General features: G+C 47.6%; 1 protein-coding gene across 2 annotated transcripts in view; it reads right to left on the bottom strand.

Annotated features, from left to right (window-relative positions):
* The window catches only part of LOC144769368 (pre-mRNA-splicing factor SLU7-like), a 344,142-nt gene that overhangs the window by 228,592 nt on the left and 89,883 nt on the right, over nucleotides 1-25,667 (bottom strand). For both annotated transcript variants that reach the window (XM_078653421.1, XM_078653420.1), the window contains exon 5: nucleotides 6,877-7,041. In XM_078653421.1, coding sequence (XP_078509547.1) covers nucleotides 6,877-7,041 — 165 coding nt within the window. The remainder of the gene's footprint in view (nucleotides 1-6,876; nucleotides 7,042-25,667) is intronic.

Below are 25,667 nucleotides of genomic sequence, written 5' to 3' on the forward strand. Positions count from 1 at the left end.
GCTCATGTCCTTCCTGTCGACATATGCCTTGAGCCTGTTCACATGGAGCACCCTGAGGGGGCTCCTGGGGGTTCCAAGGTCCACCAGGTAGGTGACCTCTCCCTTTTGCTCAATGATGGTGTGGGGCCCAGACCATTTGTCTTTGAGTGCTGCTGGGGCCACTGGCTCCAGCACCCACACCTTCTGTCCAGGCTGGTATACAGTCAGGACAGCCTTGTGGTCATGCCAAGCTTTTTGGAGTTCTTGGCTGGCCTCAAGGTTTTTAGTTGCCTTCTCCATGTATTCAGCCATCCTGGAGCGGAGACCAAGTACATAGTCCATTATGTTGGTTGCAGGCTTTTTGAGAGGTCTCTCCCATCCTTCCTTCACCAAACACAGGGGTCCTCTTACAGGATGCCTATACAGAAGTTCAAAAGGGCTGTAGCCAACCCCCTTCTGTGGGACCTCTCTGTAAGCAAACAAGAGGCAGGGTATCAGGACATCCCATCTACGCCTGAGCTTTTCAGGTAGTCCATGAATCATCCCTTTGAGGGTCCTGTTAAATCTCTCAACAAGCCCATTGCACTGTGGATGATAGGGTGTGGTGAACTTGTAGTTGACACCACATTCCTTCCACATTGCAGTCAGATATCCTGACATGAAGTTTGCACCTCTGTCAGAAACAACCTCCTTAGGGAAGCCCACTCTGGAGAACACTCCAACTAGGGCCCTTGCCACTACAGGTGCTGTAGTGGTCCTAAGTGGAATAGCTTCAGGATACCTGGTGGCATGGTCCACCACCACCAGTATAAACTTGTGCCCTGATGCTGTCTGGGGTTCCATTGGACCAACAATGTCAATCCCCACTCTTTCAAAGGGAACCCCCACCACAGGTAGTGGTATGAGGGGGGCCTTTGTTGTGCCACCTGACTTACCACTGGCTTGGCAAGTGACACAGGAGCGACAAAACTCCTTGGTATTCTCACTCATGTGAGGCCAGTGAAAGTGTGAGACAAGCCTGTCCCAAGTCTTTGTCTGGCCTAAGTGACCTGCAAGGGGAATCTCATGGGCCAAGGTGAGACGGAAACCCCTCTGAGACAAGGGGATGACCAGCCTCCTGGTTGCACCAGGCTTGGGGTCTCTTGACTCAGAGTACAGGAGTCCATCTTCCCAGTATACCCTATGGGCACCTGTGGCATTCCCTGCAGCCTCAGCAGCAGCCTGCTGTCTGAGGGGTTCAAGGGAAGGGCAGTCTAACTGTGCCTTCCCCAGGTCTTCTCTGGAGGGTCCCCCTGAGCCCAGAAACTCAACTTGATCAAGTTCAAGCTCTTTAGGCTCAGTTTCCCTCAGCTCTCTCAGATCAGCCTCCTCAGAGACTTGATCCTCAACCTGGGGCAAGGGGGAAGGCAATGCCTTAACCCTACTGCTCTTCTTCTTGGAAGGTGTCTGGTCCATTCTTCCAGGATCCAGCACCTGTTCAGTGGGGCATCTTCTGGCCTGTGACCTAGTCACAGCAAGCACATGTGCTGGCAAGCCTAACATTTCCATGCGAGTCCTCTGCTCCACTTCTGACCATAGTGATGACTCCAAATCATTGCACAACAAACAATCCACTGGGAGGTCTGAACTAACCACAACTTTCTTTTGGCCACTTACCCCTCCCCAAGAGAAAGCAACAATCGCCATACTATGACTGGTAGTGACGTTGCTGGCATTGGTCACCAGGAAATCAGTACCTGGCATGATCTGTCCAGGGTCCACAAAGTTAGGTGTCACCATGGTGACACTGGCACAAGTGTCCCTATAGGCCTGAGCCATTTAGCCATTTATCAAAGGTGTCTGCCTGTATTTGCCCAAAGTATTGGGACTTACATCAGGGGACATATCCATATCCCCTGTACAGACAAGGACAGCCTGAGTGAGTGTGCCAACTAAGTTGTCAGACTCCTCAGTTCCCAAGGTTAACCCAACTAATCCCTTGGGAGGTGCACTACCACTACTGACTGTACTAGGGGGTGCAGTTGCCTTAGGGGCTGTAGTGGTAGAAGTTTGCCCTCCTCTTTTGGTGCACTCACTAAACCAGTGAGACTTACTTTTACAGTACTGGCACCACCTTTTTGACTGGCCTTCTTGAGTCTTCTTTTTCTGCTGTGAAGCCTGACCCCCACCCTCTTTGGTTTGTTGGGGACCTGTTGAAGACTTCTGGTCATTTTGTTCACTCTTGGTATTACCCTTCTGGTCTGCTTTCTTCTGACCACCCTGGTTCTGGTTCTGGTTCTGCTTGATCCTTGTTCTGACCCATTTGTCTGCCTTCTTTCCCAATTCTTGGGGAGAGGTCAGATCTGAATCAACAAGGTGCTGGTGCAACAACTGGTTCTGACAATTATTTAAAATCTGTTCTCTCATCATGAGATTATACAACCCTGTGTAATCAGTAACCTTGCTACCCAGCAACCAGCCCTCCAAAGCCTTAGTGGCACAATCCACAAAGTCAGACCAGTCCTGAGACTGAGTTTTCTGGGTGTCTCTGAACAGCAACCTGTACTGCTCAGTGGTTAAACCAAACCCATCAACCAGTGTATTCTTCAGGACCTGGTAATTGTTAGCATCCTCCACTCTTGTAGTGAGGAGCTTATCTCTACCTTTGCCATCAAAGGAGAGCCACAGTATAGCTGCCCACTGACTCTGGGGAATGCCCTGCACAGTGCAGGCCCTCTCCAAAGCAGCCATCCATTTCTAGATGTCATCCCCTTGCTTAAAGGGGAGCACTATTTTTGTCAGGTGTTAAGTATCTAAACCCTTCTCTTTTTCTCTTGGGAGATTGCTGCCACCAGTGGGAACTAACCCACTCATCTGCTGCTCTCTAGCAAAGGCAAGCTTTTCTTTGGCCAGGGCAAGTTCTTCCCTTTCAATCCTCAGAGCAGCCTGTCTCATTCTGGCTTCATGCTCTATTCTCTGAGGGGAAGTCAATCTCCTCTGGGGAGAGTTCCTTCTCCTCTGAGAAGAGGCATTAGAGTGCAGAGATCTATTGGAGTCCCTAGAAAGAGATCTATCTCTCCTAACTCCAAGGTTAGGCCTACTTAGGGTCAGTACTGGGGGTCCCCCAGATCCTAGCCCAAGCAAGTCTAAGTTGGCCCTAGTTAGCCTTCTGACTACCTCAAGACCCTTGTCTGCCTCATCCCCAGAGAGTTCCTCAGGATCCTCCTCCTCAACTGCATTCACAGTGTTGTGGAGGTCTGGATCCCCAGTGGTACCCTCTAAGGCTGGCATATTCCCATCTAGCTGAGAAATCTTTCTCGCATCATATGTCTCTAAGAGACCTATCAGAAAGGGAATGGTGGGGTTAGACCTCTGTTTCAGTTTCCTGGAGGTACACACTTGTCTCATCTCCTGGAAACTGAGAGCTGCATATCTTGACTTGACCTGTGGAGGGTCAAGATCCACAAGGGGAGTCTCAGTAGACTCTCCATGGGTAGACATGCTTTTCTAGTGAGGTGTAAGTGGTGCACTTACCTACACTATATGTTTACCTACTGATCCCTTGCTAGAGTTGTAGTTTAGGGTGTGCTAGGCCCTAGGAGCTACAACAGCTGGTTCAGTAGAACTCAGAGTATTCTAAGCTAAGTTATATATACCTTAGTACTTATGTGATCTTTCAAATGATATTCTTAGGATATGTGTGGTAAAACAACAGCAAGCTCAAATCCCAACCGCTGCTCACCAATGTGAGAAGTTGGCCTGATATATAATGTTCACTATTCTAGTGAGCACTCTGTATCAGTCCAAACAACCCTTATTGATGATTGGTTGTAAGTCAACCTTATAGACCAGCTATCCTAGTAGCAAGGATACGAGCAGTCTAAGGCTAAGACTCTAGAGGGCGTGTTAAGCCAGCTGTTTTACCATCACATTACCCCTTGAACACCAAGTGAAAGGACACCACACAAGTTGTTATAAAAAATAAAGTATATTTATTTATAACAAGACTACCCTGGCTCTTTATGAGACAGGGAGCTAAGCACACAACAAAACTCTTAAAGAATTACTAAAAGTCGCACAATTTACACAAATGCCCGAGGGGCACGAAAAACTCTATACACAAGAAGTGGAATGCGAAGTTACTAGCAGGTAAGTAATACTTTTGTAGACTGTAGAAACGCTAGGCCTACAATGCTGAACCCTTAGAGTAGAAGCAGGAGGCCTAGGGACGCCGTGTGCAGAGTGGGAACTCTCACGCGTAATGCGGGAACAAGTCTATGGATACTAGCACTTCACAAAGTTACTGTTCTCGGGCGAACCAGACTAGGTGGGTCGAAAACAAGGGTGGATCCGAACACTTAGGGTGTTGGACTATGCTGGAGCACCGGAGTACTCAGTTTACCTAGCCATGGGGCTGCGGCTGCATAGGGTTCAAGTTGCGTCGGAAACCCTCGTTGAAGATCCAGGAGCCTGAAGAAAGAAGTTGCTGGCAGGCGGCCAGTGAAGGAGTTCGTGGTGATCCAAGCCTGGATCAGGGAAGAAGAAACCTGTAAGCAGAGGGGACCAAGTTCTGAATCACTAGCCAGTGATTTAGGTGGGCACCAGGATGGCACCGGACGAAGTCACCTCAGCCAGGTGAGTGGGCGCTGCTGGGCTCTGCATTCTCTCGGACCAGGAGGCGTTGTCGGCGACCAGGATGGAGGTGCGAGCTGTCCCACGAAGGTACTTGCTGTCGACGTCGCTGGACCCAGGATTGGGCAACAAGTCTTGGCAAATGCAAGGCCCACGCGGTGGACCTAAAATGGCGTCTTGAGTGGACCAGGAGGGTCCAGGGTACTTCTCTGAAGGAGGGAAGCAAGGGCCAGTCTGGAGCAACCAGACCAGTGGTGTTTGTCGTCGTGAAGCGTCGTAAGAGGGCCACTAGCCAACGGGCAAGTGACCTGGACGCGGTGAGCAGCAAAGAGCAGAAGGGCCCCACGCAGATCTCATGGATGCAGGGGGGCTGAACTTCGGTGCTGGAGCTGCTCAGGGTCGGGGCTTCTCTTACCCCAAAGCACTCAGTCGAGGGTCACTCGGTGGTCGTGCTGGACAATGCGTTGTGCAGTTCTGAAGATGGCCGGTCCCTCGAGGTCTCGTCGCACCCACGGATTACAGCTGGGCTGATGATGTAGGTTGAGGTCAGAGGTGCCAGGGAAGCCGGTTCTCGTCGTACTGGAGCAATCTTGATCCGGAGGAGAGACTGGCAACAAACCGCGATGCTTGGTTGGTGCCTGCTGCTGCAGGGTGACTACTCCTTAGTCACAAGGGAGAAATCTTGGGAAGAGTCTTGAGGTCTTCGTGTAGAAGGTCAATTCAGAATTCAAAGATTGATCTCCTTTGGAAGGGGGCCAGTTCCTACCTTTATCCTGCAAAAAGGGGCTGGCACGCGACTAAGTCCTGCCCTATGGGTGGGACTAGGAGGGGGGTGGTTACACCCCTCTCCTTTGGCGGGCTTTCCCCAGATCAGGGGCTGGAGTGCCCCTGGAACTGGTTCCAGCCGGCCTATGCACAGTGAGCACCGGGGTGCCACTTGCAGTCACCTTCCTCTAAAGCCCTGCCTACCTAGGATACACAAAATCCTGTCTGGGACGGTGCTGGCACCGCCCCTGGCAGGAAACCCTTTGTCCTTGCCTCCCGGGCTGGGAGGACTCCCAGCAGCAGGAGGGCAGACTTGTGTCTCGGTGGCAGCATCCATTTTGTGGAGCTAAGGCTCGGTCTGACTTTAACCGGGGTTACAGGTTACATACATGTCGTGTCCCTCTAGAAGGGTGGAATGCTAACCCCGTCGCCAGAATTGGCGAGGGGTTAGTATTCCAATTCGTATGACACCTTACTCGACATGTTTTGATAAAGCGATACCAGAGTTGGCACATAACCGCGAGGATTATAATGCACTTAAGAGTATATGGTATGCGATATCATGGAATCGGCTAAGGGATGGATCCCGAAAGCCGCAGACAGGCTCAGCTCATGCCAGAGCACTATCTCACACGATTCCAAGCACTCTGCCGTCAGGATTGTTAAGGCCTGCCATAGGAGTGACTGATAGGAGATCTGTGTGCCCATTTAGGTTTAGATATAGGAATACTATATCTAAAGCAAAGGGTGATTACACCACTTTTCCCCAGCTGTCAAGCAGCCAGTTGTGTCTGATTTAGTTAGTCAGCCCAGGGGTGGCATGATACATGCTGCAGCCCCTGGGAGACTTCTGGGTGCACCTCAGCCCTGGGTACAGGGACTTGGAGAGGGCCCAGTGCCAATTCAGTACCTGGGTACAATTTGGAGTAGAGAGAACAGCTAGGCTGTGGGTCTGATTAGCAGGCCCACAGCCAGGGAAAGTCGTAAACCAGTGAAGCAAAAAGCAAAAATCTGGGTGATCATAGGATTGCAGACCCTACTCTCCTACAAGGACCCGCTCCTGCACCCCTCAAACCATATGTCTCACAGATGCACTAATATTTTCCTGCATGTTGAAATCTCTTCCCCCTATTCCCTTACAAAACAAACCCAAAGAGATCAGCCTTTTTCTTTTTTAGAGTTACAGTGCTAGACATATGAGAGGTTCAGATTTTCCTACTGTAATCTCTGAGCTGTTCTGAAGTGTCTATCCCATAACGTGCAGGCTGCAAGGAATGGCAAAGCAAATACTTTGAAATGCATTCAAGGAAAGAATTTCGAGTGACTCGTCACAAGACTCAATCTACTTGGGTTGAGGCAAAAAACGATCTTAACAGTCAACAGATGAGCCCATTGTATATCATATCCAATTAAAAGTCGAAGGTAACAAGAAACCTCAACAAAACTTGTTGGCACAAACTATCATCTTCATCTGGAAATAGGATCCCAGCTCTACCCTGAATAAGCAAAAAATGAACAAACCAGGTCCACTTTGGAATACTCTTCCACAATCTTCATGTGTTCCTCAGGGTTATAGCCATTCCAGCGATCTCTCTTTCCATCATAGTCAAACATTAGCTGTGGCTGAGAGTGCTCATCTGGTGCGATATTTGTTCCAGTGAATTTGGCCCCAACTTTCCTAGGCCTCTAAAAGAACAAAAATACCATTGTTACAAACAGATTCAAATTCATTTGACTGGAACATAACAAATAACGTATGCCTATATTTCAGGGGTCTCCAACCTACAGTGCAAAAAGAGGAACATGGCCGCATCAAATGAAATGGTGAGCAACATCCCCATCACAACAGAACTTTGCGATGTAAATGTGCTGGTAAAAATAATTGAAACAGAATTTAAAACAGAAGGGAAAATAATATATAGACATACTATACATTATATTTAGTTCTAGACATTTTCAAACAACAGAAAAATAGAATGAGGTAGTGGTAAAGCAATACATACATTTTCATAGGCGTTTGCCTTCAGAAGGGAGATTATCTTAGATGTAGACCTTGCATCTTTCATTTCCATATTCAAACTACATTTAACAGTACAATACCGACCAATTTTCAATGAGGTAATCTTTCATTTTACAAATACACGAAAGGTTATTTACGTGTTTAGGGCTTGGTACCGAATTATGGTGCTCAAGCTCTAAGATCAACCAATGCGCATACAGGCGCCCTGAGTTCTCTATCAAGTCCGCTACAAACATTTTTAGGCGGAAGCGACGCGCAGTCCCAACACCTCCCCCTCGGCTCAAGCGACAGACCGAGGCAACGACGGAGAGGTGAGTGGGAGCTGCGTGACGTCACCCCTTCAAACCTACACGCCTAACCCTGCGCCTCGAGCGTTTTCTATTCTGACAAAGATCAAGCCACACGTCTATCTTTGCGCTATGAGCGTTTTCTATTTTGACAAAAATCAAGCCACTTGAAAGTGAAGGCACTATTCGAATGAAGGTGTTCTTTTGCTTGCAAACATCCTCTTTAATGATTTTTTGTCAACAATGTTTTCAGACAGATTTCTGAGATTGCCATTTACAATAGGTCCCTAATTCACTCTTGGGATTTATGTGTTCTTACTGGAATTCATGTAAATCAACATATGAATATTGGAGAGTCTTAGCTCATATGCTGCTATTGACCTGGGGCTCTGTCTACCTGTGTGCATTTTGCTATATAAAGGTACATCTTTCCATGTCACAAACTGATGTAGACATGTCCTTATATTTTTGTCTACTCAGTGCGTGGTCTCCTTTTCCTGAGCGAGCGCCAGGTGAGGCGAGGCTTGTCCTCCCTACAATGTTGGGTGAGTACAACACTTTTTCCAAACGGAATTAAATATATGTAAACACTTCAAGAATAACAAAAATTATTTGATAACTGTTTTGATTTGTGTATATCTTTTCTTTTTGTGTTTCTGATACATAGGAGAGGCTGTGAAACAATAGACTACACTTCTGGTAGGTCTCCACAATATACTTTTATCACAAGTAGTGGTAAGTGTTGCAGTAGTGTATACCATAGGTCCTGATGAAAGCCCTGATGGGCTGAAACATGTCGACCAATTAATATCTTTGATGTATAGTAATATTGTCATACTATATCCACTCTGCTTTTAATCATGCCGTCTTGATGTTCGCCTAAAATAAAAATTTTCTCTAGACATCAGAACAGGCATTTTTAATTCACAAAACATCTTTGTTTACACATTTTTTGAGCACTGCAACTAACCCCATTTTTCAGCCCTTTACAACACTCATTGTCTGGTTGCCAACTCTCTCTTTCACATTCCGGTTCTAGTAAACCTCAACAAATATATTGAGGTTGAATCAAGCGGACACTGTGACAAAACCCAGATGATGAAGTTCCGCCAATTGGTGGGCTGATGGGTTTCTTTCTTCTTGTCTGTAGACCACCATCTGCAGACTACTCACCAGTCTCTCCTTCTGTCTTTCTTTTTTTTTTTTTTTTTTTTTTTTTGAAAACCTTTATTGTGCATGAAAAGGAACAAATACGGGCCCACAACCGTCAGGCCGGCCACGACACTTTGAAGCACAATCGCAAGCAATACGTTCCCTCAGCGGCAGCGGATGACATAGCAACAATTAATAAACGTTACACTGAATAGAATCATGTCACCGAGGAAAAGGAGCATTAAAGGTTAATTTTAAGTTCGTTCCCAATCTGAACAAAAATCAGTAAAGAATAAGAGATAAGGGGAACTGAGTCCACACATTAGAATCACAACATAGGCAGGTGGCATCATCATTGAGAACAACAACGGAAAATAAGACCACAGACAGTATGGCGGTGCAAAGTAAAACAACAAGATAATTAGCCAGCATTTACGCCCCACCTACAGCGCCACCCCCTCCCCATCAACCCCTACCGCGGACCCAGTACAGAAACAGAGCAAGAAAGCGCAGAAACATAGAAAAATAAGGCCCATAGAAACTAAATGAAAAATAAAACCCTCCCCCCACCCTACACCAATGCGGAGGCTACGGCCTACCCCCGCCCCCGGCAAAGTGTCTGTCGCCCATTAAAGAACCCGAAATATAGACCAAGAAAAAAGGGAAGAAAAAGAAAATTGAAGAAAAAGGAAAGAAAACCCCTCACACTTGAAATATAGGGAGTGAGAAAAGAATAAACCAATCCACAACTCCCAGAAAAAGAGAAGGTGGGGAGGAGCCCACCCAATATCAGATCTCCCGGACTCCCAGCCATACAAAACCGTCACGCCGTGCAAAGCAGTAGATGCGGAAGAGATAGGTCCAAAAGAATGGCAGAATCAATCACACTCAGATCCCCGGCCAGCACAAAGTACGCCCCCCCATCAGCAAGAGTAAAGAACATGACATAGCAATTACAAACTGAAGTGGGGAAAATCAGCAGATTCAACGCAAGAAACATAGTAAAATGTCGTGCAAACTGGGTCCCCCAGGGCCAAATCTATATGCTCTCGGTCACCCCGGCCACAAGTAAATCGTCCACCCCGAACACAACAGGACAGCCCTAAGCACACGAGAGAGTGGGGAAAGTCAGCACAGAGAACAGCGACACATAATGAAGAAGCGCCCCAGCCCGAATCCCACCCACCAATCAAGCACATGGCCATAGAAAAAATGCCCCCTAGCCCTGGCCCGTCCGCAACCGTATCCCAGAACATGACTCCCCCAGAGGGCCCGCCCCCACTGAAAACAAAGAGACCAAATGGCCGTACTCAACATAAAGGAGAAGGTCCTAGACAAAATGGACGCCACCGTTCCCAAACAGCGCCATCAAGCAAAAGGAGCTGCGCATTCAAAGCATCAGTGCGTTGCAAAGTACAATTTATCGATAACATCACAGAATAGGCGCAGTCGGCCAGGATAACCAGTCATTGTAGCAACGGCTCCATGAATGCTGAGGGCGAGGCTGTTGGCCGCCTAGGGCAAGAGACATAGTAGTAGGGCTGGGGTAGGAAGATCGCAGTCCACAAAACCTTCCTCCCTGAACACCCAGTACAGTAGTAAATAGCAACACTAATACAGGCGGAGAAAGTCATCACGCAGTGCGCGCTCGAGGCATGTACAAAACAGTCCCATTCCCGTTCTCGCCAGCCGGGTAGTCGATGGCAAAGAGCAATGTGGGAGCGCAAAATGGCCGCAAAGAGTCACCAGGAAATCCGTCGAATGTAGCGGAAAGTTCCACAGAGACACCAGGAGTACACGAGTTTGTAGGCAGTAAAGTAAGGGGGCACAACACACACAACAGAATTTAGCAATCGCAATCTCAAATGGGGAAAAGCTGCACATGCAACACATTCAGCATAATAAAATACAGTACAGTCCGGGTCTCCGCCAGCCGGTCAAGCAAAGCCAAGGCGAGGAGCACCTTCAACCCTGGCCAGAACGATGAAACCTCTCCAAGCATGACCATCGCCACGGATACAGTGCAGGCAGAACAAAGGAGCAAGATGGCCACTCTCGACATGGAAGGAATAGAAGAGAAGAAGACGAATGTCCCCAGTCACCAACAAATTCAGCGGCCAAAATGACGAACCCCCCCTGCCATGCAGGATGACACTCACTCCAACCAAGTAGAAAGGAGGCTCCGGAGGCAAAACCCTCGAAGGGGGCAAACGACTGGGGGGGCGATAAGCGGAGCTCTGATAGCAGTTGTTCTGGCAGAGTCACAGTTCCCGGAGCAAGGGGAGACTTTGTAGCAGTACGCACATGCCGCAACATTGTATCCATTGTAGGAATGTCCGTAGGCAGCAGGGAGACAGGCAACCTCGGACGCTGTATGGAAAACGTAGCTTCCTCGATCTGCCCCCCCAGCTCTTGAGCATTGCGCCGCCATGTTGCCCATAAGTCTGCAAGGGCATCCAGGATATCACCATAGGTCAGGTCACTCTGTAGCACCAGCCGATCCGCTCTGCACAGTGACGCATACGGTTCAGCCTCCGGCTCAAGTGCAGGCAGGTCCGCACAAACTGGGGATAAGGGAGCAGCCCTCTGTCCATGCTGGAAGGCAGGCGCCATTACCATCTCGTCCGCGAGTCCACACCGGAGGGAGGGGGGCGGCTCCGTTGTCAAAGAACCATCGTTCAAACACGGAAGGGCACTAGGCTATCAGTACAGGGGGCTGTGCACAGTGAGAGCCCCCTCGCCTCCCGTGGGTACGGGCAGTCCACAACTGAAAGGACGCCGCAAGATGGAGTCCGCCTAAGTTAGGAGCAGCGTAGAAGTGGAAAGCACAGTACGAAGGGCTCCAGTCTCCCAAGCACACACCCCTGAACCAACGGGAGTCGCACTACAAAGGACAGGATAAACTCCGTCTATTCACCGCAGTCGGCACGCAGTCCCAAACACCGGTACCTCCACAGCCCGTCCCACCGGTCACGAGCAGCAGTGTCCAGCGGCGGCAATCGGCACAGGATTCATGGGCAGCCCCGGTGACCGGCGAGGTCCACGAGTTTTCATCCAAAACGGCCGGCGGAGATCTCAAATGAACGCGAATGTTATCAGCGCGTTCGTGTCCTCATCTTAGCACGGCGTAGGCAAGGATAGATTCCAGGATATCAATGTGAAGTCAGGCGGCTTGGGGAGCCGGGCGCTCACACGTCCGTCCCGTCCGCCATCTTGGCTCCTCCCCCCTTCTGTCTTTCTTGTTCTTTTTTCTTGATGACTATTTGGCATCTTAGAGCTTGAGCACCATAATTCGGTACCAAGCCCTAAACACTTAACAAAAGACCCTTGTTACCTTTCGTGTATTTGTATATTGTTCAGTTGGGGGACAAGGTACAAGCAGGTCTAGAAATACTAATTAATTCCCCTAGGACCCTCACCTCCAATTGTAGTTTTCTGTAATCTTTCATTTTAACAGTTCAATGTGTACTAAGTCACTTTCCTAGTTGAAGGAACGTGCCCCATTTTGTCATGGCCACCTCTACTTTATTTCCACTGGTACTGATGTTTTTCAACTGGAGGTGCCAAGGGTTCCTGCTGACTAGGCCCTTGTGCCAGGTCTCCTTCTATAAAAACACGGTCAAATGGCCTAATTGTAACACATTTGGCACTCACTTTAACACCCCTGTACGTCCATAGGGTATGGATGCTAAAGAGGGTCCCCTAAGGGTTGCATTATGTATTATACCCTCCTAAGGGACTCCCATACAAATTGCATGCAGGCTGCCATTGCAGACTGCGTGACATGGTGTTTGAAAATACAACATGGCACACACACTGCAGGTAATATATGATAGTTACCCTGACAGCAGGCCTTGACCCAGCAACATTTCCCTTGGAGTGGAGAAGCCACTCCCCTACACCAGCAGGCACCGACTGCAGGTGCCGGGTAGATCATTCTGCGGCCACCGTGCCCACTGAGGGAGCAGCACTCCAGCAAGAGAAGAGGTCTTTATACGCCAGGAGGTCAGATCCATCGCCTTTCTAAGTTTGGAGATGACAGGACCCCCACGAGCCACCTTGCACCAATACCCGAGGTACTGGAGCCAGTTGCAAGCCCCACGGCTTGTTTGTGTTCAGTCATAACACCATCGCCGCTAAAACTTACCTGCAGGTTAAGGGACTTTGAGAGAGGCCAGCTCCACGCCAAGAGTAGCCCTGCTGTGGTTCTTTTCACTCTTCAGCAGGTACCCCAAGAACTGTGAGAGCCTCTAACTCACCGAACCACCAGACAGAACACATCTGCACCAGAGCTCCCCAGCCTGGGCTTGGAGGACAGTGCCCCTTTTTGTCATAGTCACTCCTACTTTTTGCCACCGGTACTGATGTTTTTCGACTGATGTGCACTGGGTCCCTGCTAACCAGATCCCAATGCCAGAGCTCTTTCCCAGAAGCAAGGTAAAAGGGTCTGATTGTAACAGAATTGGCACACCCTTTGGAACCACTGTAAGTCCCTAGTAAAATGATACTCCTTGTGCAGGAAATTGCTCCTTTTTAGGTCTGGCCTCAGCCAGCTCATGCGCTGCTCTGGCGAGACATTTAGTAAGTGGACTTTTAAAAGTCCGACCACACGCTTTGTCTGGCATAGAGCATGCGGTTACGTGCACAATGACGAGCAGAGGTGCCATCTGGCTTTCCTCTCTCGTCATGGTGCACGCACACCACTCGCCAGCCTGCTTTCACTTTTGTAAGCGCGCGCACCACTCGCTTGCTTTTTTTAATTACTTTTTTATTTTATTTTAGCGCGTGCACGCACACAACTCCCGGCCTTGTTTTTTTTAATGCAGGCATGTTTTTCTTACAGAAAGGCAACAAAAAGGCATCATTTTTATTTTTTTTTTAAGAGTTTTATGTAGCGCGAACTAGACCCGAATCGGGTATCAGAGCGCTTTACATAGCACCAGTTACGTTACATGTTACGTTACATGAGGACACACATTCATTTTTAGGCACGGGGAGATTAAGTGATTTGCCCAGAATCACAGGAGGTTTTGGCGTCGTTACCGAGACTCGAACCCAGTTCTCCAGGTCCGAGGTCGAGCGCCCTAGCCGTTAAGCCAACTCCTCTCCCCTTGATGTTGTACAAAGCGTTTTTACAGAAAGCATGTAGCGCGCTTAAAAGTATAAAAAATGCATTTAGCTGGCTTGCCCCTGTCAATTGTTTTTATGGAAATTGGCTGAAACATGTTAGGTTAAGGCAACAATATCGCTATTAGTCCTTCATACCACGAGCAGTATCTCTTATTTCTGCAACAGACAGTCACAGAGGCAGCTCAAATTGAAAGAGAGCTTATGGGTAATACAAAGTAACCGGTGCACTACCACTCGTGATTCATTCTAGAAAATTGTGTGTGTAGGGTTAATCCATTGAAAATATCTAGTGACACTGCATTAAAGAACCAATGAAGGGCTTTCACCCAAAACGACTTTGCATTTACTGGATTCATTTGTTCTTTATTTAACACCATTCATAAAGCGCAACGTTACATGTCCAGCTCCAACAGACGCCAGAAGAGATGAAACTGCGTTCTTTAAACAGCAGTAGTAAGGTATCCATCCAGTACTGAAATGTAGTTGAGTGGTTTGCCTGCACAGGATGTGATCTCAATTGTATGATTCAAGGAAGTCTACATCGCACTTACGTAATTGAGTAAAATGCTTCGTTTGGGGAAGAGTGCCGGAAGTAGGGCTGATTATGCCAGCGGTATTTAATCTCTAGGCAGTAAATGCTGTTATCGGCCTTTTGCACAAACTAACTGACACAAAGTTGGATGGTACCACAGCAGTGCATCATTTACTGTACTTTTCATCTTGCGAGTGTCATTTCAATAACTAGCATTTTGCATAACTATAAAATACGTAAACTATTGCAGCCATATTTCATTGCCTACACATTCCCATTCGTGCTTTGAGCACATTATCATTGACAGAATGTCTTAAAATAGCTGCAACACGACGCTGACACCATCAGTTTACCTGATGCAGTAAAATCACTAGGTTCAATGACCACGGTGCATAAGAAAACAAGTTTTCAACAATATTGGATAACTGAAGTTACAGGTAAGTAATTTGTTTTCTTATCCAGTATTGGGGTATCTTTCATAGATTCACATGCCTGAATCAGAGTAGCAAGCAGTATGCCAGGTAAGAGTCGGTTGTGGATGGTGGGAGACTGATAGTAATACACTCCCAAAACCATTATATTTACTAACCAACAAGTGTGAAGCAAGTACATTGTTAAAGAAAAAACATGACCGGATTCCAAAGAGTCGCCATATAATATTAATCAGGAAGAATAACATCACACATAAAAAGCAGGCAATTTGAAGTATGCTCACATCTTTATAATATACATATCTACTGAAAAGCATATCGTAACCACAAAATGAATGAACTGGTTACCTGAAGCTGTTTACATGGAAACAGAGGACGTAAGACCGCTTGACCCACTGCCCCATCTTCTCGACTTGCCGATTGCAGGCAGTAATGTCTTGTAACCGTGTGGACATTCTTCCATGACGCCGCTACAGTTCTTGTAGAGTGAGATCTGACATTTCTTTGTAGTGGCCAGTTGGATTTGACATGACAAAAATGGATCGCGGAGGATATCCATCTGGAAATTGTGGCTTTAGTGACCGCTTTCCCCAGCGTAGTTTGGCCATAAGCCACGAATAACTGATCTGATTTTCTGAAGTTCTTTGTCCTTTGAAGATAAAACTTAAAACATCGCTTGATGAATAAAGAATGCAGTGTTCTTTCTGCTGGAGTTGTAGGATTTGGGAAGAAAACTAGTAATTTCACTGGCTCATTTAAATGGAACTGAGAAGGCACTTTGGGTATAAAAGTTGGATTAGTTCGGAGAGTGACATAATCCTGAGAGAAATGCAAAAAGAGTTCTTTTATAGTGAAAGCCTGAATTTTTCTTACTCTTCTGACAGATGTCAGAGCTAGAAGTAGGGCGACCTTCCATGTTAGATACTTAAGGTCGGCTTTGTGAATAGGTTCGAATGGGTGCTTCATCAGTTGCGAGAGGACCGTATTGAGTTCCCTCTATGGTGGGGAAGGCTTAACCGGAGGGTAAGCCCGGAAAAGACCTCTCATGTACTGTTTTATTAACGATGAAGAACATAGTGAGGGAATGTTAGCTACCTTCTTGAACCTGGATAGAGCCGATAGATGGACCTTTATTGAAGAGAAAGAAAGACCAGAGCGAGCCAAATGTAAAAGGTAAGGAAGAATTCTTTCTGCAGGAGCTTCAATCGGGTGTAAAGTGTTTGAGATACACCAGGAGCAGAATCGCTTCCATTTAAGACGATAAGTCTTCAATGTGCTCTGGGCTCGCGCCTTTTTCAAGATGTCACCGCAATCCTGAGGAATTTGGAGGTGTTTAAATTCTAGGAAGTCAGGACCCATGCGTGTAATTTCAGAGATAGAGGGTCTGGGTGAAGTATCTGACCCTCGTTGCGTGATAGCAGTGTTGGAGCCGGAAGAAATCTGATTGGAGGTTCCTGGGATAGCAACATAAGGTCCTGAAACCAATACTGGCGGGGCCACTTGGGAGCAATCAGAATGAAACGGCAGCTCTCTAGCTTCATTTTGCGCAACTCTTGGAATCAACGGGATCGGAGGAAAGCATAAGCACAAATCCCCGACCATTGCATGGACAGGGCATTCCCTCTTGATCCCTGTTGAGGGTACCTGCTGGCGTAATACTGGCATTTCTTGTTCTGCTGTGTTGCAAATAAATCCAACGTTGGCTTGCCCCATGCCTGGAACACTCTGTCCAGCTGAGTGTTGTCCAGTTCCCACTCGTGGCAGTCTGATAAGGATCTGCTGAGCTTGTCCGCTAGGGTATTGTGCAAGCCTCTGACATGTTCTGCCCTGAGAGTTATGTTGTGAAGTGTTAGCCATTCCCATAACTCCTGAGCTTCCTTGGATAGCGTAGCTGATCTTGTTCCTCCCTGCTTGTTCACATAAAACATGCTGGTGGTATTGTCTGTCCAGACCAGGACTGAAGACCCTGCGATCCTGGGAAGGAACGCCTGTAAGGACAGAAATATGGCTCTCAATTCCAGACTGTTTAGACCATTTGCCCTGCACTTGTAAATCTTGTAGATGACCTCCCCATCCCTCCATGGACGCATCTGTCATCAGAACAAAGTCCGGAGGAGTTTGCAAGAATGTGAGCCCTTGCTCCAGATTGCACAGTTACGCCCACCATTGAAGAGCAACCACCACGCGTGGGGTTACTTTGATGATATCGTCGAAGGAGCCTGTCGCTTGTTCCCACTGAAGATGTAGCTCCTGTTGCAGAGGTCACATTTTCAGGCGTGCTAGAGGGATTAGATTTATGGCTGAGGAACACATTCCCAGAAGTGAAGCGAACAGAAAGTGACATTCCTTTTGACACATGCATTGCTAATTTCTGCAGACGGAGTTGCCTTTCTTCAGACAAGAATGCTTTGCATTGAATTGTTTCCAGGCGAGCACCCAGGAAAGGCAGAATCCTTCTTGGAAGTAATTGAGATGTGCCCGTGTTTACAGTGAGACCCAGGGGCGCAAAGAGATTGCGACACGTTGTTATGTCGTTCCGTACCCTGTTCTTTGAAGAACCTTTGATTAGCCAATCGTTCAAGTACGGGAAGACCTGGATTCCCGAAGAGCGTAATGTTGCCGCTACCGGAGCCAGACACTTCGTAAAAATCCTTGGAGCCGACCTGAGGCCAAATGGGAGTACTTTGAACTGATAGTGGGCGCCAGCCACAGTGAAACGGAGATACTTTTGATGTTTCGGATGAGTTGGGATGTGAAAGTATGCGTCTTCCATGTCCAAAGAAGCCATAAAATCCCCCTCGTTCAGGCAGCTTAGAATCTCTGAAAGAGTGACCATGCAAAACACCATCTTCTTGAGATATCTGTTGAGATTGCGCAGATCCAGGACTGATTTCTTCTTTATGAGGAAAAAACGGGAATAGAAGCCTGTCCGCCTCTGATGAACTGGGACCTTTTCTATAGCATTCTTGAGGAACATTGACTGAACCTCCTTGAACAATAAGTGAAGACGAGAGGGAGGGGGTCCCCTGGGCAGAGTTGTTGGTGGTTTGGTGACAAACTCTAGGGTGTGTCCATGTTGAACGAAGCCTAGCAACCATCGGTCAGATGTAATCTGTTGCCACCGGTGTAGGAAGCCAGATATTTTCGCACCCACAGGGAGAAAAGGAAATATGGGTGTCGCACGGCTGATCTCACTGTTTTCTGTGAGTATCTCGCCCTTGATTGTTAGAGCGTTCTCGGCCTCTTTGGCGAGAGAAACTAGCCGTTCCAGAGTGTCGGTATGAGGATTGATAATTCTGCCGATATAGAGGCTGATATGGTCTGTTTTGTGAGTAATAGTTTCCTCTAGAGGAGTATCCACGACCTCTAGCGCCTCTAAAAGATCCCCGCTTGTACTGCAGGGTACCCAGGGATCTTGCGGTATCCGTGTTAGTTTTGATTGCCTTGAGGGCTTCGTCGATATGTTTCCCAAACAAAGATTCGCCATCATAGGCCATATCCTAGATCTTTAGTTGGACCTCAGGCCGAAAGGTGGTAGCCTTTAGCCAACCCTGTCATCTGAGAACTGCAGCCCCTGCCAGTTGTCTAAAATTTGTATTTGCAATGTCCAAAGCGCAGTCGATGGTTTCTGCTGCTGCACGCTCCTTTTCGAGGCGCTTATCCTCTGGAATCAGATCAATCAGACTAGCCATGTCTGATCACATTTGGCGATCATAACGTCCTATGATCGCCAAATAATTAGCTGCCCTGATTGAAGCAGCAGTCATGGTGGAATTTTTTTTACCAATGAGGTCCAAGCGACGTCCCTCTTTATCTGGTGGCGTAGTGATGGGAGCGGCTGGGTTTTTTGATCTTTGCCGTGCGGCCTGCGAAATGACCGAATCTGGCCGCGGGTGTCCAATAAGGCATGAAGGGCTACCGAAAGGAGCACCATATTTTTTGTCAATCCGCGGTAGCACGGTAGGCACAGAAGCAGGATTTTTCATTACCTTAATGCCCTCCTTCTATATGTATTTTATAATAGGAATGGCCCTGGACACCTTCCTAGTTTCTTCTTTAAAATCGTGGAGAAAGCACTCTGACTGATCCACTGTCACTGATAGCTGAAACCTACTTGCAGCCCGCTGCATAAGGTTGTGAAACCCACCTATGTCTTCTGGTGGTAAATCTGAAGGCTGTGGAGTTGGTGGAGATGGCATGGGGATAGTATAAGAATCCCATGGATCCACAGGAGGATTAACTGGTAGCTCGCCTTCTTCTACTTCTTCATCCGAAGAAGTGTCTGGAGTCTGAGTGGGCAAAATAGGTTGCTGAGGTTCCGTGACCGGAGACCTAGGTGCAGGGATCTCAGGCTGAGGAATAGGGTCCGGAACTGCTGCAGGTTGAAGTGGAGAAACAACCTGCTGTGGTGGAAAGCATTGTCTGTAGTCAGCCAACATGGCTTGTAAGTCCTGGATGAGACCCGGTGGTCGATGGCTGGACTCTGAAGCCCGAGACTGCCTCTGGTATGCTGTCCGATGAGGAACCACGATGTCCTTTTGATAGTAATGCTCCATGTATCCGTCATCCTCCTCATCATCTTGACACTTGATGTTCAATTCCGAAGGATGGTGAGCTATCCCAAAGGCTCCTTCATTGTCATCATCATCATCATAATCATCCTCCTCTTCATGAGCATAAGTCTCAAGGAGGTGAGATGGCGTAAGCAGTGAAATATAGGAGCATTCTTGCCTTTGGTAAGATGTCAGTTGAAAAGCCTTTTTAGGAAATCGGCGTAGAAAATGCTTGAACTGTGACTGGAGGCTTTATAGCAGCAGTGTCCATTGACATCGGTGGCTCTTTAGACAATGGAGACATTGGCGATTGAATTGTTGCCATAGGGCTCTCGAAGGCAGGTGTCGTCGACGGGACCATCGTCGACGGAATCGATGTCGACGGAACCATCGTCGACGGACTCGACGTCGACAGGATTACCGTCGATGGACTCTTCGTCGACGGACACGTCGTCGAGGGAACTGTCGTTGACGGGCTTGGCTTCTTCGTCAACGGGACGGTGGTCGTCGACGGCACCTTAGATGTCTTCGTCGGCGATGGAGGATTTGTCGACGGTACCTTCGTTGACGAGTGTTTAGACTTCGACGACGAGGCTGTCGTCGACGGATCGTCGACAATAGTTTTCTTCGCCACAATGGAAATCGTAGTTGACAGGATAGGAGAGGTGATAGCTGTAGTGGAAATTGTCGCCGTCGACCAAGGAGCAGAAGACGTGACAGAGATGGTAGTCATAGGAAAAGCTGAGGAGACAGAGCAGCTTTTACTCACAGTTTGAAGCTTCTTGGAGTCCTTAAGAGCTGAAGCCTCAGATAAAGATGATGGAGATCTCTGTGGAGATCTCGAAGTGGAGTGGGAGGTCTTGACATGTTTTCTCCCCTCACTTGAAGAGCCATCATGTGATCTTGCTCTTTTACTGGAGGTTGAGGCTCTGTCATCATCATCAGCCAAAGAAGATTTGACTCTGGCCTCCCTGTCCCTTAAGGTCTTAGAAAGGAAGGTGCGGCAGATTTAAAAATGTGTTGCTCTCATGCTTAGGATAGAGGCAATAAATACAATCCTTATGTTGATCATCAACATGGACTCTTTTCTTATCGCATGTTCTGCAAGGTCTAAACACGGCCTTCTTGTCAGACATCCTGAAGAATGGAAAAAACTGAGTAGAGACTCAGGGAGACTCCCTTCCACACGACGTGCAGTGAAAATCTGAGGAGAACTGGCTCTGCAGAGAGGGTTCTAGAGGGTGCTGTAAGCTGATTGGCTGGGACAAAATTCTTAGTCTTTTTGGCATAATGAGGTAGATAGGCTACTGGAGTTTAGGCCTCAGGCCTTTCTCTTGGGCCTACTACTATAATTTACTTTGGCATTGCTTTTTATATACCGCGGGACTCCCGCCTCGGCGACGGGGAATGATTCAGGCATGTGAAACTATGAAAGATACTCCAATGCTGGATAAGTGTTTACCTGATATAGCCGTATGTGGGGGGAGGCGAGGCTTTCACCCAGACGATGTGAAGGTACTTTGGCTGGGTGCTGTTAGCATCAGAGTGCATGCCGGGATAGCACTGGATGAATGGCCATCGCACCAGTCATCTGTTCAAAAACTGCCTTCAGCTAATCAAAGGACTTGAATTGAAAGGGACTGCAAAACGATAAACACAGACACAACGCTATGAGGCACAACTGCAAGAAAGGGGCAGAAACCGGGGCATGAAAAGAACGTCGCAATGTGCTTTGTAATGCACTGCCGTGCCAGCATTCGTGTCTCTTGATCTAATAACAATATTAAGTACTAAAAATGTTCAAACATATATTCCAGCATACACGTGTAGTTGGTGTTAACCCCAACACAGTTCCTCCTGAAGTACATCTTGATATATACTGTAATGTGTTGTTTGCTGTAGTAAAGTGTAAAGTATGAGATCCCACCCCCACTATCCACATGGGGACTGGCCCATTTACTTCGGTTGTTACATGGTACGTCTTCTTTAGTCAGTAAGCCCTATTTTATTTAATGAGTTTCTCTTACTGCAGGAGGGTCTCTCGTGCACAGTTGTGGCCACCGGCTTGTTTGTTCAATTCGTAGAAAACGGGGAATCTCTTCAGGAGCCAGGGGAGACAGAAGGGGGCGATTCAGCGATACCTTCAAGCATTTGGAATGCAATAGGCCTTGCATTTGCGAGAGAAAAGGCTACTGCATGCTTTTGCTGGCCTCAAGCTTGCGGTTATGCTCGCGGGCGCGCGCTTACGAGCAGAGGCGCCATCTGGCTTTCCTCGCCTTGCTCATTAAGCACATCGCTCACAGCGTGCGATCACTTTCGCGGCCACGTCACTTTCACGGCCGCGCGGCCAATGCTTGTTTCTACATGCGCGGTCTGAGCCGTCCAAGGCTTCCCAGACTGCTACTTTTTCCCCAGGTCTGCTCCTTCACTTGGCAGGCGGGTAATTTCCATGACCTCACCGGGTCCGGTCTTACACTCTCCCGAGCCTATAGACCTCCGTAGTGGCACCCAGGAGATCACACCAACTTTTGGCCCTCCCAGGTTGCCCTGCAGGATGTTCCAGAAGGAGTAGTTTCTGTCCTGTAACTCCAGTTCTGTAGTAGGGGTATCTCTGTTATAGTCATAATCTAGTGAATAGTCCCGCCCATGTGCGAGGACTCCGGCAATCAAAAATAATCTCTTAAGTGGTCAGAAAATTGCAGAACTGCAAGACACTTAAGAGAGAATTTAAAGACAAATAATGCAGCCTATATCCGCAGGCTACACTGTCCAGTACTTCAACTAGAAATTCCACCAAAAATCCACAAACAGCAAAGCCTGTCCATATTTCCCTTGCTTTAACAGCAAAAAAAACCTCTGGAATGATAGAGAGGAAGGTATGGACAGACAAGCCCCATAGGCTGCCATTATGTGGCTTAAATAGGATACTGTGCCTTTAAGAGAACTTTCCAGAACTTCTCCCAGTATCCCAGAATGCACAGCAGGTCCCTCTTACTTTCAGATCTTTTTGAAGGCGTAACACGCTAGACCTGTAGCATTCCTTTCAACATCTCTCTCCACCGGGGAGGTGGGAGGGCGCTTATGACTATAACAGAGATACCCCTACTACAGAACTGGAGTTACAGGACAGAAACTACTCCTTCTGTAGTAGGGGATCTCTGTGTATAGTCATAATCTAGTGAATAGAATGGCAAGCCCATCCCCACACCAAAGCGGCGGTGGAGAAAAGAGGAATAACACCACTATTGTGCGAACAGATTTTGCAGCGAAGCCTGCCCAACCTGAGCGTCTGCCCTGGCATCAGTGTCCAGGCAGTAATGCTTAGCAAAGGTATGGACCGACTTCCAAGTGGCCGCCTTGCAGATTTCTGCAATTGGAACATTACGGAGCAGAGCTGTCGTGGCAGCTTTGCCCCTGGTGGAATGAGCCTTAGGTATACCCCCTAAGGTCTTAGCCTTTTGATAACACAATTGTATACAGGACACAATCCACCTAGAGATAGACTGCTTCGAGGTCGCAAGACCCGTCCTGACAGATCCATAATTGATAAACAATTGGTCTGACCAACGAATATCCTTGGTTTTATCCAGATAAAATTTCAACACCCTCCTAACATCCAGGGAATCCCCTATGCACTGCCATGAGGTTGTCAAACCGGATACGTGGGATGGTCCCGTCTGCTGCGGAAAGTGCAAGGTAACGCTCATTCCAGAACCTACTCCTGTAGTAATTTCACAACCCCCTATTTTACGAGGAGGGCTTATTAATGCCCGGTCGATGTGTAAAAATGCGCAGAACATTAATGACCTGATTACGGAGTTAAATTTAGACTGGCTCCTAATCACAGTAACTTGGCTTAAAGCTTGGTGTAATCCGGACCTAGCTGTGGCCCTCCCGCAGAATTTTTTGATACATCGTCTAGACAGGCCTCAGCAAAGAGGTGGGGGCTTAGCAATTATCTACCGCGACACATTGAAGTGTTCCACATATGAGTTACCAGACATTAAAGGGGCAGAGGCCATGGCTTTCTGCCTAGGTATCCATGATTCTTTTACCTTCTCTGGTGCCCTAATTTATCGTCCCCCTGGATCACCTACTGAGTTTTTAGAGACTCTAGGAGAAGTATTGAGCGACCTGGTGTCCAGGTTTGCTTATTTTACAGTCCTGGGGGACCTGAATCTCCATTTAGATTCTCCTATAGAGCCGGGAGTAAGTTGTTTTATGGACATTATTAAGGTCCTGGGCCTTACCCTTCTCACCCTGGAACCCACACATTTAGCAGGGCATGTCCTAGATTGTATCTGCTCTAACTCAGAGAGACTAATAGTTAAAACCCCCTGTCCTCAAATATGGTCTGACCACGATTTAATTCCGTTTGATCTCCTCCTTAAACACAATACCCCAGTAAATAGTAGGAAAAAAACTAATGCCGCAGGCAAACCAGTGTGGAGGAACCTACCTACAAGGTTAGATCTGGCAGACAAGATAAAAGACTGCAAGCCTATTCCAACAGGTCATACTTCCACGGATTATCAGCAGTTTTGTGACTGGATAACCACGGTGGGGAACTTTTTAGTCCCTACACGTAGGAAAAATGAAGGCTGTTTGGAAAGTAAAAAGAGTGCCCCATGGTTTTCGCTAGCCTTGAAAACGGAATTAGGTGAAGTGAGAGCATTGGAGCGGAGGTGGCGTAGGAACTACGAGGCTGTTGCTCGTGATACCTATAAGTCTGCCAGAAGACGTTATCATGTAGCAATTAAGCTAGCTAAAAAAGCTTACTATTTGCAAGCGATATCTACCCCTGGAAATGGCCAAAAAGAAATTTTTAAGATAGTAAATCATTTCATTAACCAGTCAGCCCTTTCGCATGAAATCCCCCAGTCCCAATCTCTCTGTAATGCCATTGCCAATTACTTTGAAGATAAGATCCTGGACATTGTGAAGGTATTTCCCCCTGTGCCTTCCACTTTTAGCAATTTGGAAGGGACGGAGATAAGTAAGATATCTACGACCTCCCCTTGTTTGAACTCATTTGTTCAGATTTCTTTAGAGGAGACTAACAAAGCTATTTTAGCAAGCAAATCTGGATCCCCGTTTGACCCTTGCCCACCTTCGGCTTTGCAGGCCTTAGTGGAGACAGTTAACCCTATCATCAACAGCATCATCAATTCATCTTTGGCCACGGGAGAAATCCCCAGTGAATGGAAGCTTGCAGCGGTCAAGCCTCTCCAGAAAAAGTCCCTGCCTGACCCGACCACTCTTTCTAACCTGCGTCCTATTTCTCTACTCCCCCTGGTGTTTAAACTGACGGAAAAACTCGTTAATAACCAGCTTACGAATTTTCTGGAAGAGAATGACATCTTGCACCCCAACCAATGAGGGTTTCGCTCAAAACATTCCACCGAGTCAGCCCTGCTGTTTACAGCAGAGACCCTACGAATGGCTGTGGATCAGGGAAAGAAGGCCGTCTTGATTTTACTCGATCTATCAGCGGCCTTCGACACGGTCTCACACACCATCTTAGTGGACCGTTTAGTTAACGCAGGAATAGGAGGAGTGGCACTGGCTTGGTTTAGAAATTTTCTTAACAATAGGCACCAAGTCACGGTACTGGGCCAGTTTCAATCTGAAGCCAAAGTAGTCAGCTCAGGGGTCCCCCAGGGCTCTAGTTTGAGCCCTGTACTTTTTAATCTGTACATGGTGCCCCTGATTGAGCTAATCGCTTCTTACCAGATTAGCACAATATCGTATGCTGACGACACACAGCTTATTCTGGTCCTGGATAGAGAATTGCCTGGGGCCGCGGAAAACTTGAAAAACTGCCTATCGGCCACTTTTGAGTGGATGAATAACAATCACCTCAAATGTAATTCCGGCAAGACGGAAATTCTGCCGTTTGGCTCTCAAAATCTGTTTTCCCCGAAGGACTGGTGGCCTGATGATGCTGAAGCCCCCCCCTAATACCATCTCTTCTGCCCGAAATCTGGGCATTAAATTCGACGAGCAGCTGTCTTTTAAACAACAAGCAGTGGCTGTGGCCGGCACTTGCTTCCATATTATTAGATCTTTGAGGAAGTTTTTTGATCTTCTCCCTCTGTCAGCAAGGAAAACGGTAGCAGTTGCTCTGATAACATCTAGACTGGACTACTGCAACGGCCTGTATGCGGGAGCAAATAAATCCGTTCTCCACAGGCTGCAGATGGTCCA

The sequence above is a fragment of the Lissotriton helveticus genome, chromosome 7, assembly GCF_964261635.1.
Source record: "Lissotriton helveticus chromosome 7, aLisHel1.1, whole genome shotgun sequence".
Classification (NCBI taxonomy): Eukaryota; Metazoa; Chordata; class Amphibia; order Caudata; family Salamandridae; genus Lissotriton; species Lissotriton helveticus.